The sequence below is a fragment of the Mesitornis unicolor genome, unplaced genomic scaffold (genome assembly GCF_000695765.1).
Source record: "Mesitornis unicolor isolate BGI_N332 unplaced genomic scaffold, ASM69576v1 scaffold11347, whole genome shotgun sequence".
NCBI lineage: Eukaryota > Metazoa > Chordata > Aves > Mesitornithiformes > Mesitornithidae > Mesitornis > Mesitornis unicolor.
The window spans coordinates 6,995-22,226 of record NW_010195860.1 but is presented as its reverse complement, the minus strand read 5'-3'; the positions used below and the strand labels follow the sequence as shown (position 1 = coordinate 22,226).

At 52.9% G+C, this 15,232-nt stretch overlaps 1 protein-coding gene across 1 annotated transcript in view; it reads right to left on the bottom strand.

Annotated features, from left to right (window-relative positions):
• LOC104543616 (deleted in malignant brain tumors 1 protein-like) overlaps window positions 1-14,965 on the bottom strand; it is a gene marked incomplete at its 5' end in the record, with an annotated part of 24,374 nt that extends 9,409 nt beyond the window's left edge. Inside the window, 9 exons of the mRNA XM_010188271.1 lie at window positions 25-33; window positions 2,695-3,024; window positions 3,135-3,440; window positions 9,524-9,540; window positions 10,063-10,354; window positions 11,151-11,498; window positions 11,970-12,302; window positions 13,597-13,911; window positions 14,627-14,965. Coding sequence (XP_010186573.1) covers window positions 25-33; window positions 2,695-3,024; window positions 3,135-3,440; window positions 9,524-9,540; window positions 10,063-10,354; window positions 11,151-11,498; window positions 11,970-12,302; window positions 13,597-13,911; window positions 14,627-14,965 — 2,289 coding nt within the window. The remainder of the gene's footprint in view (window positions 1-24; window positions 34-2,694; window positions 3,025-3,134; window positions 3,441-9,523; window positions 9,541-10,062; window positions 10,355-11,150; window positions 11,499-11,969; window positions 12,303-13,596; window positions 13,912-14,626) is intronic.
• Between the last annotated feature and the right edge of the window lie 267 nt (window positions 14,966-15,232).

Here is a 15,232-nt window from a genome sequence, read left to right as displayed (position 1 = left end):
AGCGCAGGGGCTGTTATGGTTCACCAGCCGGACCTGGTCGCCCTCCGAGTTAACTAAAAGCGTGAAAATATGGGGAGAAGCCAGCACGCTGTGACCCCTGCATAAGGAAAACTACCCTGGCACCTTCTCAGGTGGCTGAATGTTGCACCAAGTACTGCAGGCTCGTCTAATCAACCCAAAAAGGAGCTGGCTGATCCCCGCTGCCTGCTGGCAAAGGGGCAAGAGCCTGCAAGCTGCACCACGGCAGCATCCCACCCACTGACATCAGCACTGACCCCTCCACCAGGACACCCCAGATTTCTCTGGCCCCTCAAACACCTCATGATGGAAACACCCACGAAGGTGGACATGTTGTCCAGAGCTCTTGTGGAGGTGGAAAATCATGGCGATGGACCAAGGCCCCTCCCCCCAGTTCTGGTGCCAAGTTATTCCCGAGGGATTTACCTGTGCACACCACGCCAGCTGCTCTCCTGTGGGTACAAGTGCTGTTGCCCTGGGGCATCAACTTGCATGCTGAGAGTGCAGTCTCCGTGCCCACGCAGCTCACACTGTTGGGCCATGTTTGCCCAGGTCCTTGCCCAAAATGCGACCCGACAGATGCTGACAGCGCTGTCCCACAGCCCAGCTGCCTGCACACCACTCGCGCCTCGGACAGACCCCAGTCCTCATTGCACAGGGCCGCCCAGGTGCCGTTGTGGGTGATCTCCACCCTGCCACTGCAGCCCATCGAGCCGTTGGCCAGGCGAATCTCGATGGCCTCGGACACCCCTGAAGCTGCGAATGACACATAAGGGGAAGTGCCACCGGGAGGGACATGGCTGCTTCTGCTCCAGCCTGAGCATCCTCTGCAGGTGGTGAGTACCCAGACTAGAGACTGAGTGCTCGCAATGCTCAGCATCCTCTTAAAAGTGAATTTTAATGGGTGGCTTTGCAAAGGGGCTTTATTGCAAAGTAACGTTACTGCAAAAACACTTTATTGCAAAGTCACCTTATCACAGAACCACAGAATGGTTTGAGTCAGAAGGGACCTGTAGAGGCCATTGAGTCCAACTTTCATCCAATGAGCAGGGACACCTCCAACCAGATCAGATTGCTCAGAGCCCCATCCAATCTGACCTTGAGTGTTTCCAGGGATGAGACATCTACCACCTCTCTGGGCAACCTGTGCCAGTGTCTCACCACCCTCATTGTAAAATATTTCTTGCATATATCTGCTCTAAACCTGCCCTCTTTTAGTTTAAAACCATTACCTCTTGTCCTACCTGAACAGGCCTTACACAAAAAAATCTGTCTCCATCCTTCTTAGAAGCTTCCTTTAAGCACTGAAAGGCTGCAAGATCTCCCTGCAGCTTTCTCTTCTCTAGGCTGAACAACCCCAACTCTCTCAGCCTGTCCTCATAGGAGAGGTGCTTCAGGCCCTGATCATCTTTGTGGCCTCCTCTGGTCCCATTCCAACAGCTCCATGTCGTTCTTATGGTGAGGACCCCAGAGCTGGACACAGCACTGCAAGTGGGCTCTCACCAGAGCAGAACAGAGGGGCAGAATCCCCTCCCTCGCCCTGCTGGCCACCCTGCTTTGGATGCAGCCCAGGACACAGTTGGCTTTCTGGGCTGTGAGCACACATCGCCAGCTCATTTCCAGCTTTTCCTGGTGGTCCACCAGGACCCACAATTCCTTCTCTGCAGGGCTGCTCTCAATCCCTTCAACCCCCAGTCTGTGTTCATAGACTCATAGAGTCATAGAATGGTTTTGGTTGGAAGAGATCTTTAAGTTCATTGAGTCCAACCATCGAGCCAGCCATAAGTCTGCCACTAGACCATGTCCCTAAGCATGACATCTCCTCATCACACCTCCAGGGATGGGGACTCCACTACTTCCCTGGGCAGCCCCTTCCAGTGCTTGACCACTCTTTCAGTAAAGAAATGCCTCCCAATATCCAACCTAAACCTCCTCTGGTGCAACTTGAGGCCATTACCCCTTGTCCTATCACAAGCTGTTAGGGAGAAGAGACTGACCCCACATTGCTACAACCTCCTTTCAGGAAGCTGTAGAGGACGATGAGGTCTCCCCTCAGTCTCCTCTTTTCCAGACTAAACAACTGCAGCTCCCTCAGCCACTCCTCCTGTGTTGATACTGGGAGTTGCCTTGACCCAGGTGCAGGACGTTATTGCAATGTCACCTTATTGCAAAGGCACTTTCCTGCTCCCTGCTGTGCAATGCAAATAAAAGAGCTACACACACATCAAAAACGCCATCAAAACTCCATCAGACTCCATCAGACTCCATCAAAAGCCCTGAAAGCATGGGTGATGGATGAGATGGACCTGGTGGGATGGGCAGAAACTGGGGACGATGAGTTGCGCCTACAGAAAACTTTGTGTGCTACAGCCTGGTTGCCACCAAGGCAAATGAGACTTTGGGGTAGGTCCTCATTAATTTGTTCATACAACCACAAATGAATGGCCCTTTGCTGGTGCTGGAGCTTCGCACTGGATTCATGGCAGCAGGAGGTGGGCAAGGCTTTGCAGGGCAACTTGCCTGCAGGTGGGCAGGTGCTGAAAAAAGCAAGGTCGTCCCCAGTGCTGCAAAAGGGATGCCGCGGGCAAACTCCCTTGGGTGAGATGCAGGAGCCATCCCATGATCCCTTAGGAAACCCAGAAAGGCTGATGTTGGACCCCTCTTGAGGTTAGTTACCTGAACATATCACCCCAGCATCCTCCCCATGGAAGCAGTTGTTGTGCCCCCACATGCTGGCCTGGCAGTCGAAGAGTGTGTCCTCGGTCCCGGTGCAGTTCACCTCGTCCAGCCAGATGGGATCGTGGCCTCTCCCAAAATGAGCCCCTTTGGGGGCCAACAGTGCCGTGCCGCAGCCCAGCTGCCGGCAGACCACTGCTGCATCCGCCAGGTCCCAGCCATCATCGCAGACCGTCCCCCACATGTGGTTGTGGAGCACCTCCACCCTCCCAGCACAGCGGTTGGGGCCGTCAAGCAGCTGAAGGGTTCCCAGGGGGGTGACACGGGAGTCTGTGGGTGCCCCAAAGGGAAAAAAAAATCAGTATGTCACTGCCAGTACAGTGGGAAGGGGTGGAGGGGTGGAGGTGGTGTGCAGCCAGATCACGGCCACCCCAGACTACCTGAGCACTCAACGCCAACGTCTTCCACATGGTTACAGTTGTGTTCCCCCCACGGCCTGGCTCCGCATTCGGAGAGGTTCCTCTCCTCCCCAGTGCAGTTGACGTCATCCAACCAGATCTGCCCATTCCCTTGTCCATACTCAGTTCCCCGTGCCACCAACAGCACTGTCCCACAGCCCAGCTGCCGGCACACGACTGAGGCCTCAGGGGAACCCCAGCTGTCGTCGCACACTGTCCCCCATGTCCTGTTGTGGAGCACCTCCACCCGTCCGGCGCAGCGGTTGGGGCCTCCCACCAGACGAAGGGACCCTTCTGGATTCTCGGCAGCTGCACCTGCAAAGCCGGGAAAGGAAAGAGGAGGGGAGGTCAAATCCTGGGAGTGGATGAGGCTTGGCTGCTCATCCATTTAAGATAGCTCCCGCCCCCAAAAAAGGGTTTCAGACGTGGCATTGACCATTCCACATCTGCCCTGGACATCTCATATGGCCCTGGGACATCTATAGTCGACTGAGCCCCATCTCTGCTTATAAAGCCTGAATTTAACCATCTTAACCTCAGCATGGATCCCACACCCCAGGAGCTCTTTTCTTGCTCATGTAACAGGCAGAAAAATAAAAGCATATTTGAGCTTGTGCAAGTTTTTGTACAAGTGGCCAGCAGCAAAGATGTAGCTTCACCATCAAGAGTGGGTAAAAGCCTGTGTGGACAAGTGGAGAAGTGCTTGAACTAAGGGTCTTGGCAGTTCACAAGACACATGATGCAAGATTGCTTCTGGTCCCATGAGCATGCTTTTGCCGGAGCGCTAACAAAAGGGAAAGAAAGGAGCAGAAATGAGCTGTAATGGGATGTTGGTCACATGGAGAGACCAACTGGGTCAGCAGACCAAAAAAAAAAGTTCATGGGGGTTATGATTGCATTGTGTAAATAAGCTTTTTGACCATGGATAATGATTTCTGAAGCTCTCAGGCACTGATCTGTGTGCGGGTCTGACTATCAGCAAACAAGGGGCCAGACATAGCACTTGGGAAGTCGCAGGGGCCAGAAAGGGGATGAAACAGGTTAAAAAAATCAAATTCCTGAGTCATTCAAATATGAACAGCATCTGGGCAACCGTGGCACTCTGGGTGCAGGTGTGGGGAGCTCAGCTTTTCCTTTCAAGCTGAGCAGCAGGGAGCAATAAAGCATCTTTGGCAACAAGATGTCTTTGCAACAAAGCATCTTTGCAATAAGGCATCTTTGCAATAACACATCTTTGCCACCTCTAAAAATCGATTTATAAGGAGGCTGGACCAGAGGCATTGCAGGACTCCGTCTCCAGTGTGCAAGCTCTCCTGTCCCCAGGTTAAGTGCACAGTCCACTTGCATGTGCATTGACCGTGTTCAAGTCCCAGCCATATGTCTCCGAGCCAGGAGATACTGACTGATGAAGAGGCAAACTGAAATTTCTGGGAACAGGAATAGAAAAAAAAAAAAGTGGGAAGATTGTACTGTTCCTGAATGCATCACACAAGGAGAAATCCCAAGTGAGTTAAAGCAGAGTTTTAGTTCCAGGAGGCGGTGGTACAAACTGCCCTTAGCAACTGATCAACCTGGAAATTAAAATGAAATCCCTACCAGCAGAGAAAGCATGTTCCTAATTTTTCTGATCAGAAGATGAGTGTTTCTGCTCGTGCCCTTTGCAAATGTGAAACAGCACTCAGAAGGTTGCCCAAGGCAAGTAACCAGCTCCTGCACTGGACTGGGGCAGCTCAGGCAAAGCCCTGAGCCCTTTCTTCACCCTCTCCAAAGCAAAGTTGCTGCTGAACCATCGACACGATATTGCTCTTCCCCACCCTTGCACCAATGTCTGGGAGCAAACCATGGCTGTGGATGGGGAACCTGTAGGGTCCATGGCTTCCTTAGAGCTCTGCTTGAGCACATGGGTCATGTCTCTTGCCAGTGTCTTGTCTGTCTGCCCTGTTAACCCAGCAAATATTTGGTTTCTTGTGCTGTACAGCCATGAGCCACCCAGCCTTGTCCCTACTTGCTCACCTCTCCATCATGCGGAGACCCGCCCCCTCTTAATGCACACCACTGTTGGGTTTGGCCAAGCCCCCTCCATGCTGCAATACCATGGATTGGCCATGCATGGTCTGGGATAAGCCAAGATTAAAGCAGGGCAGGAGGCCGTGGCCAGCTGCGAGACAGTGTCAGGATAGGGCATGCTTCCCTCCACTCTTGTAATGCTCGCAAGCATTTAATTACAGAGTACAAGCCTTTAATTAAGGGCCAAAACCATGTTTGCAGAAGTAGATCTGCAATGCATGGCTCTTTGAGCTCAGCAGAGATAGCTGAGCTTCCAACTTTGCATTAAATAAACATCCTCCCATCTCCAAAGCCATTGCAAGCCCTTGTCCCAAACCCCTGAGAGAAATCCAGGAGCCCTGACCAGCCTCTGCCTTGCTGCACGTGGCCGATGAGCTCCCTGCAGTCAGCAGTGAAGGATAATGCTACTCACCCCAAAGGCACAGCGTCAGGAGGAGCGTCCCCATGCTCTTGGCCTTGCCACAGATGGGTTGGTTTCTGGTCCTGGATGAGGGATGGAGATTCCCCGGCATCCCCATGTTGGCAGCCGGGCCACAGGCTGGAGGCTAGAGTGGACTGTCTGTGCAAGAGATGCCAACTGAGCCCAGTGTCCCACTGGCCAACTGGGAGGGCCAGCGGGGATTTCTGTAGTAAGACCTCCTCTTCCTCTGCCCTGCTCCCCTCTGGGAGTTTCACTTCCTCTGAAGCTCTGCCAGGAGGTCACCCGTTGCCCCACGCAGTGGCCAGTCTTGTCACTGGCTTGCGAAACAGCGAGTTGTTCCAGGAAAACAGAGCAAACAAAACCCTCTCAACATGCGAGTCCCCTCTCATACGTGCCAGCCCCTGTGGGCACTTTGGCTGCCCTGATGCATCCTGGTACAAGATATCTATTTTTGAGAAGCTAAATAGAGCCTTTATGCACAGAACACTCTACAACTGCCTGAAGGGAGGTTGTAGTCAGGTGGGGGTCAGGCTCTTCTCCCAGGCAACTAGTGACAAGATGAGAGGGCACGCCCTGGAGCTGCGCCAGGGGAGGTTTAGGCTGGATATTAGAAATCACTTTTTCATGGAGAGGGTGATCAGGCATTGAAATGGACTGCCCAGAGAGGTGGTGGAGTCACCATCCCTGAAGGTGTTTAAGGAAAGGCTGGATGTGGCACTTAGTGCCATGGTCTAGCCAATGTGGTAGTGTTAGGTCATAGGCTGGACTTCATGATCTCAGAGGTCTTTTCTAGCCTCAATAATTCTGTGATTCTGTGAAATGGGGAAATATGGCTACATTAGGTTCATTAGGAAGCGTCCGCTTGGGTTTCTGGATGGTGAGGGACCATCCACTACAAGAAAATAGGTTACTAAAGGCTGAAAGTGGCTTTACTGTGCAGACTTGAGCCAACGTCCTGCACTGTAGCTGTTTGCCACCATCCACGATAAGAAAGGGTCTCGCACCCATCTTGCGATGCTTTGGATGGCTCAGTTGGGTTTGGAAAACAAGGGTGACTGCCATTCTCTTATCCTACTGTGGCTGCACTTGCAAGACCCTGAAGGTTCCTTTTGGAGTAGCGGTTTGTTTCCCAATTGTTGCTATGCAGATAATGCTCCAGGCATGTCCCTTGCAAATCACTGTCCCAGGCAAGTCCCAGGATGCCGAGAGGATGCAAGAGTTTACTGTCCTCCCATCCCTTCGTGGTGGCACACTGAAGTTGTGTAAAGGAAAGGGCCTGAAATTTCCAGGAGCAGGATTTAAAAAAAAAAAAAAAGTGGGAAGATTGTTCATTAATAGATCACACAAGCAGAGAAACCAAGTGATTTCAAGCAAAATTTTAGTTCCAGGAGGCAGAACGAGTTTTGCAAAAGAGTTGTCAAATTAGCATCACTCATTGCTCCGAATAGGAAGGTTTAGAAGGAGATGGGTGCTGTGCTGGTGGTGTATTGAAGGTGGGGCTTGCACTGGGCAAGGATGTGACCCCTGTCAGAAACAGGGTGGATAGCTCTGCCCACGCCTGTGCAAAAATAAGTAGCAAAACTGGAGCATGCAATGGGAAGAGGACAGCATGGCCAGGAAGGTCTCAGGCTGAGCTTAACCTGTTCAGCCTGCCAAAACCTGAGAGGGGAAGATCGAACAGGAGAAACCCAAACCTTAGAGGCATGCAGAGCTAGGGCTGAAGACCAAAAGGTAAAAAAGAGGTGTACTAAACAAAGGTACAAAAATGAGTTGGTGAAAACTGGGCTGGAAATGAGTCAAAACTCATCTTATGAAAAGTAGAGCAGTGGGGAAAGGTGACTGTTCATTTGTACTGAGGCTCAGTGTGCCTGAGGACTTTGTTCCCCTTCATTGCAAACAAACAGGCCAGCAGCAAAGAGATCCCTGACACCGACTGTCATGGAAATGCTGTCAATTGCTGTAAACCTGACGTGGCCGATGAAGCTCTGAACAAGGGTGTTTCTGCTGGGGTGGTTTTCACAGCTTGGAGAAAAGCCACTCTGGAAATGAATCATGGCCCTAGATCCCTTCTGCTTTTGAATTTGGGTGTGATGTTCGTCTGGGAAGTCTGGGAAGACCCTTCATGAGATAATACAGTCTCTGCAGAGATATTCTGCATTGTCATGGCCATGGCCTGAGCTCAGATCTAGCAGGTGCTGGTCTTGCGTGTTGGAGTCATGAAGAGCCTCAACTTATCCCAGCTTCATTACAAAGACCTTCTCTAAACAGGGCTTGTATTTTGGTTGCATAAAACTGGGTCCAAGCTCCTATTTTCCCCTATTCTGAGGACACTCTTCCCAGAGCTAGAAGGAACCCTGGGCCTTTGATGTAAACTTTGGGACAAGCGAGAATGGAGGATCAAGTCAGCCGGAAGATGAGAAATCCTGAAGTCCCAGGAGTGACAGATGTCCATGGAGGAGCAGAAGATGACCTTGCGGTCACGCTTTGACAAGAGACACCTGGCCAGGGTGGATATATAGCTGGGGTTTAGGACAAGTAGCAAGACACAAACTGGTCACACAAATGGCTGGAAGGGAAGGAGAGGTGGGAGGCCAGACCTGAAGAACACGCAAATACACGTTGTGACTCTTTCACTGCACGTGTCTTCTCCCTGCTGCCTCTTGCACCAATTCCTCCCTTCCATGCCCTGAGATGAGCTTCATTTGCAAGGCACACCTTCATGACAGCCTGGTCAAGCTTGTGGTGCCTTCATTCTCTCCCCGTGGCACTGGAACATTCTTCTGACCTTGGCCCCTTTTGGCTTCATCAGTGTGATGGAGGGTTTGGGGCTCAGACCTGACACTGTGAGTTGCTCCCTGAGGAACATGAGCCTTTCTTGTTGGTGGCCAGTTCCTCACCCAACGTTAGCAATCTTGAGTCTTCTGTATCTGACCAATCACTTCCAATTTCTCTATAACATCAATTTTTCCACCACTTCCACCTCTCTAAGTCACTCCATATACCTGAATCTGTATAATACTGCAGTCTCATTTTTGAGGGGTTTCAGGATTTTTACTGGCATTCAAAAGTAGATTGAATAAATACAATAGGGACTTTTTACTGTGTTCTGGATGGGAATAGGGATTGTAGCATTTATAGGGCTGGGAATAGGGATTACAGCAGTTGTAGGGTTTGGAATAGGGATTACAGCAGTTATAGGGCTAGGAATCGGTATTACAGCAGTTGTAGGGCTGGAAATAAGAGGAGTCTGCACAGGTGAGGTTAGGAGGACCAGACAGAGATTATCCTGAGAAGACCTTACTTGGAGATTGAGGGACTTCGCAGTGCTGCACGGAGGAACAGAGGCTCAGCACAACGAGCTTGGCGCTATGGGGCACATGGGGCAGGAGTCTCCACTCTGCTGGGGGGAGGAGGAGTCTTTTCTGCTGACCATTGCAGCAGCTGCTCCACTCTTCTGGCTCCACAGAACAGGGTTTTCTGGGGTTCTTAGGGAGCTTTGCCGTCAACACCAGGAGCGTGGCTGCCTAAGCCTCAGATGACGTCCCGATGTCCTCTGTTTTATTTATAAGTGGTTTATCTGCAAGACAAAGGCCAGGGTGCTGCATGGAGGGATTGCACCCTCCAGGAGTGCAACCAGCTCCACAAGCGGGCCAAGGTCACTCCATGCTGAGGTCCTACTCTTACCTGAGGAGCGTCCAGCCTGTCTCCGACACCTTGTCCACAGGTACAGGAACAAGAGGGTCCCGCAGAGCATGGCCGCCACACTGAGCAGGCCTGCCAGCACCGAGCAGGACTGGTTAAGGTCTGCAGGAAAAGTGAAGCTCAGAGGGGGGTTGGTTGGAGGTCCTGACCCTGTCTGCCCCTCTTGCCCTTCCCTTCTGCTGCACATTTCTGGGGATGCTCAGATCTCCATGCCCACCAAGATGCCTTCACCCTGTTGGACCCACTCCCACTGCTGTACGGTCACTGCTTTCAGGTGCCTCTAACTTGCCCACCTAATGTCTTCCAGGAAAAAAAGGGTTTATGGGAATACTTAGAATGGTTTTGGTTGCAGAAGACCTTTAAGATCATTGAGTCCAACCATTGAACCAGCCCTAAGTGGAGTCACCATGCCTGGAGGTGTTCAAGAATCACATGGATGTGGCACTTAAGGACATGGTTTAGTGGGCATGGTTGAGTTCGGTTGATAGTTGGACTTGATGATCTTGGAGGTCTCTTACAGCCTTAATGATTCTGTGTGATTCTGTAAGTCCACCACTAGACATGTCCCTAAGCACAACAAAGCTTTTCCCTGTCTGGGAGGGAGCAAAGCCCAAGATGGAGCTTGGAGCCTTTACCCCACCATGTGTCTACACTGAATTAGCCCGAGTGCAGCCGGAGCAAATGATGAGGGGATGCTGGGATCAGCACTCACCTTTCTGCTCTGCGCACACCACACCGGCTGCCCAGCCCTGCCTGCACGGCCCTGGCCCTGTCTCTCTCCGCTGGCACTCCAGGAGCAGCGACTCAGTGCCCCGGCAGCTCAGCCGCTCCAGCAAGGCCTGGCCATTCCTGGGGCTGGGCTGGGCTGCGATGGGCGCCGACTGGGCCGGCCCGCAGTCCAGTTGCCTGCAGACCACCTCAGCTTCCAGCAAGCTCCATCCAGTGCTGCACACCCCATGCCAGGTCGCGTTGTAGAGCACCTCCACCTGCCCTGAGCAGGGACCGGGGCCATCTTTCACCTGCACCTGCAAGGGGTTTGGGCCTGCAAGGAAAATTGAAAGGGGGTAAGACAAGCCCTCCAAGCCCATAAACTGATGAGAGCTTCTGACTTTCTCCTGGGCATTTTTTTCTGGGGTCCTGCTGAAGACAAGCCACCAGCACCCACAACCAGCCATGAGGCATGGATTCACAGAATTGCAGCATGGTTGGGGTTGGAAGGGACCTCTGAAGATCATCCAGTCCAACCCCCTGCTAGAGCATGGTCACCCAAAGAAGATCACACAGGAACACATCCAGGCCGGCTTGAATGTCTCCAGAGTAGGAGACCCCACAACCTCTCTGGGCAGCCTGGGCCATGCTCTGGTACCCTCACAGTAAAGAAGTTTTTCCTCATGTTTAGGTTGAACCTCCTGTGTCTCAGTTTGTGACCATTGGCCCTTGTCCTGTCACTGGGCACAACCAAGCAGAGCCTGGTCCTATCCTCCTGGCCCTCACCCTTGAGATATTTCTAAGCATTAATGAGATCCCCCCTCAGTCTTCTCTTCTTCAGGCTAAACAGCCCCAGCTGTCTCAGCCTTTGTGGGACATGCTCCAGTCCCCTCATCATCTCTATGTCTCTACACTGAATGGTCTCCAGTAGTTCCTTGTCTTACTCCATCACCTTGTATGAGTTGCCTTAATAAGCAACGTCACCACAGGGCTGGTATCTGTGAGATGGGGCTCACAGGAGACCCATACCCACCTTCCCAGTAGCACTGGACTCCTGTGTCTAGAAGAGGTGAGACTCAATGGCCACCAACCATCCTGACTCACCCGCCCCAGGCCCTTCATCCCCATGTTACCTGAGCACACCACGCCAGCATCCTCACTGTGGCCACAGTTGTGCTCTCCCCAGTTGCCCAGCTCACACTCGATGAGGGCGGACTCAGTCCCTGTGCAGTGAATGCCGTCCTGCCAGATGGGATCCACGCCTGGTCCAAAATGAGCCGAGCCCGGCGCTGACAGCGCCATCCCGCAGCCCAGTTGCCTGCACACGACGGCAGCATCTTGGAGGTCCCAGGTGTCATCGCACACAGTCCCCCACTTGTGGTCGTGAAAGACCTCGACTCTCCCCAGGCAGCTGTTGGAGCCGTTTGCCAGCCGCAGCGGGCGCTGCTCTGAAGTGTCTGTGTCTGTGAAAGAAGCAAGGGATACGTTCATGCCTGAGCCTCATCCCTGGCGCCAGTTGGGCTTTGCAACAGAAAGCAAAAAAAATATCCAAACAACCTTCCACATGTGCAGCCTCCAGCTGCCTGGGAAATTTGCTACACCAACAGGGTTGGCTTGGGATTTGCTTCTCATTGGGGTGGATAATCATAGAATCACAGAATCATAGATAAAGAGGGATCACAGGATAGGGAGGGTTCACAGCTCCAGAGCTTGGGAATTGGAGCCTGACAAAGGGTCTTGGGGTCAACAGTGACTATGGGAGGGTCCTGAGGACAACAGCAACCATGGAAGCATCCTGGAATCAACAGTGACCATGGGAGGGTCCTGAAGTCAAGCGGTGACTGTAGAGTCCCTGACTACCTGGGCCATGGTTGAGCTGATCCTGTCCCCCAACCTGAGCGGTTCTTGTCCCAAATGACGTGGATCACCTGAGCACACCACACCAGCGTCCTTCCTGTGCGTACAGCTGCTGGCTCCCCACGGCCTGGCCTGGCATTCAGAAAGAGCAGCTTCTGTCCCCGTGCAGTTGACGTTCTCCAGCCAGATGTGGCCGGACCCTTGTCCAAAGTGAGCTGAGCCCGGGGCTGAAGTGGCTGTCCCACAGCCCAGCTGCCGGCAGACCACCGCCGCCTCGGCCAGGCTCCAGCCATGGTCGCACACCGTCCCCCACTGATGGTGGTGGAGCACCTCCACACGACCCGCGCAGCGGCTGGGGCCATTCTCCAGGCGCAGCTGAGCTGGTGTCTCGATGTCTGTGCCTGTTTGTGACACAAGACAGGAGGAGAGCGTCATCTCCCAAGGTGCCACCATGGTAAGACCCATGCTGGAGGATGCTCCTGTGTGCTTTGCTCAGGGAGGTTCCTCTGTCCACACAAAGCTGTTGTGGAATATCTAAAGTTTGGGGCTAAACATCTCAGGTGTGGGCAAAACCAGCCATGCATCCACAGAGCCCATGTACATTCAACATAAGCACAATCAAACCATGAAGAGCTATGATGCATTTTTTTAGTTCTCCCAGGTGGCCACCCATGAACCCTTCACGTGGCCACAGCAGGCTGTGGGAGAGGCTTTCTGCTGACCCTCTTCCGTTGCCACTGTCCCTTCTTCAAAAAAGTAATAGGGTTTTCATCATAGGATTTCCTATGGCCAGGATCATTCCCCTCCAACTTATCACAGAATAGTTTTGGTTGGAAGAGATCTTTAAGATCATTGAGCCCAACCATTGAGCCAGCCCTAAGACCATGTCCCTAAGCACAACATCTCCTTGTCTTTTAAACACCTCCAGGGGTGGGGACTCCACCACCTCCCTGGGCAGCCCCTTCCAGTGCTTGACAAACTTTCCAGTAAAGAAATTCCTCCCAATATCCAACCTAAACCTCCCCTGGTGCAACTTGAGGCCATTACCCCTTGTCCTATCACTCACTACCAGCGAGAAGAGATTGACCTCCACCTTGCTACAACCTCCTTTCAGGAAGCTGTAGAGGGTGATAAGGTCTCCACTCAGTCTTCTCTTCTCCAGGCTAAACAATCCCAGCTTCCTCAGCCACTCCCCATAATTCCTGTTCTTCAGACCCTTCACCAGCTTCATTACCCTTCTCTGGAAATGCTCCAGTGCCTCAATGTCCTTTTTGTAGTGATGGGCCCAAAACTGCACACAGGATTCGAGGTGCGGCCTCACCAGTGCCCAGTACAGAGGAAGGGTCCCTGCCCTGCTCCTGCTGGCCACACTATTCCTGATGCAGGCCAGGATGCTGTTGGCCTTCTTGGCCACCTGGGCACACTGCCAGCTCATGGTCAGCTGATTGTCAATCAACATCCCCAAGTCCTTCTCCTCCGGGCTGCTCGTGTATCCCTGCTGCTTCTTACTTCTTACATGGACCTGTGTCCTAAAGAGTGCCAGAATGGCACGTTGGAGGAGATGGGGCTCAAGGTCACCCACTCAGGTCTCTGCTGCCCAGCCCTTGGCTGCAGCTGCAAAACTGGTACATATTCCCAGAGCAGAGCATCCTCCTTTCAGTTTCTCAGTGCCTCAAAGTGTGATGGTACCTGTGCACAGGACGCTGGCATCCTCTCCATGATCGCAGTTGCTGTCACCCCAAGGTCTGGCCGGGCATTCAGAAAGAGCAGCTTCAGACCCTTTGCACTGCACATTGTCCAGCCAAATGGGGCCTGATCCCCGGCCAAAGTGAGCCATGCCGTAGGCTGAGACTGCCATCCCGCAGCCCAGCTGTCGGCACACCACAGCAGCATCAGGGAAGTTCCAGTCGTCGTCACACACGGTGCCCCATTGGTGGTTGTACATCACCTCTACCCTTCCAGAGCAGTGGTTTGGGCCATTCGCCAGGCGCAGCTGTGCAGAACCAGCGTGGGTGGCCGTAGGGTGAATGGATGAGTCTACAGAGAGCACAAGAGGGACATCATGAAAACCTCCTTGCTCCTTCATTTCTATAGGGCCATTCTGCACGCCACTAAGCTTTTTTGGCTAACGCTCAGTTGCTACCAACGTGCAGCCACCTCAAGACTGGGATGGGGGTGATGCTACGTGGTCCCAGCAATGTGTGGTCTTTCCAGCTGTGACTAGAGGTCCTGAGGACGCTGGAACAGGAGGAGGAGGAAAGATTTTTTTTCCTGGTGTGGATGGGGCACCATGTCCTCTTTGCAGGTGGCGGTGACAAGCAAGACGGCTCAGCATACCCACATGATGATATCTGTTGGGACAATTCTGGCTCTTGTGGCTCCAGCATCTACCAACTGCGATGAGCACTTCCATCAGCCACCAAAGCTCCAAGCTTTTGGAGCTCCAAGCTTTTGGAGCGGGTGTGTGGGATGTGCAAGGGGTCCCTACAACTCTCCCAGAGGTGGTTCTGCATCTCAGGAAGGTGGAGGTAGCACAGATAACTTTTCCAAGCCTGCTTACTCAGTACCCTGCAGTCTCTTGTAGAGGACAAACCACAAAACCATCCCTTGCTGAGGCCCTGGGTCAACAGTGACCATGGGAGGGTCACAGGGAGCTTTTGGAAAGCTAAGGGAGAGAATTGCTTTGTGGACCATGCATCATCATTCCCTGCCCCATCAGGGGCATTACCTGAGCATTCAACGCCAGCGTCTTCCCCATGGTTGCAGTTGTTCTTTCCCCAGCTCAACGACTTGCAGTATGACAGGGCGGCCTCCGTCCCCCTGCAGTTGACGTCATCCAGCCAGATTGGACCGGATCCGGGCCCGAAATGCCCAGTCAAGGGGGCTGATAGCGCCTCACCGCAGCCCAGCTGCCGGCACACCACTGCCGCGTCCAGCAGGTCCCAGTGGTCGTCGCACACTGTTCCCCATCGGTTCCCGTAGAAGATCTCGACCCGGCCAGCACAGTGGTGTGGGCCATTTACCAGACGGAGGGGAGCCCGCTGGGAAGCAACTGGGTCTGCAAAAGGGATGAGGAAAGGGTCTGATGTGGAAGAACAGCGCCAGGAAAGGCTGCGTTGCTTCCATGAGCTTCATGGAGCCTCTGTAAGTGGCGGTGGCTTATGGGAACATTCTCCTTTGGAAAAAAAACCCCACAGTAATCCAAATCCAGGACAAAAATAACCAGGAGAGAGAAATAAAACACCACAATAAAACAGATTCACGGTAACGGAGCTGGGGAGGGGTCTGGAGCACAAGAATGATGGGGAGCTGCTGAGGGAACTGG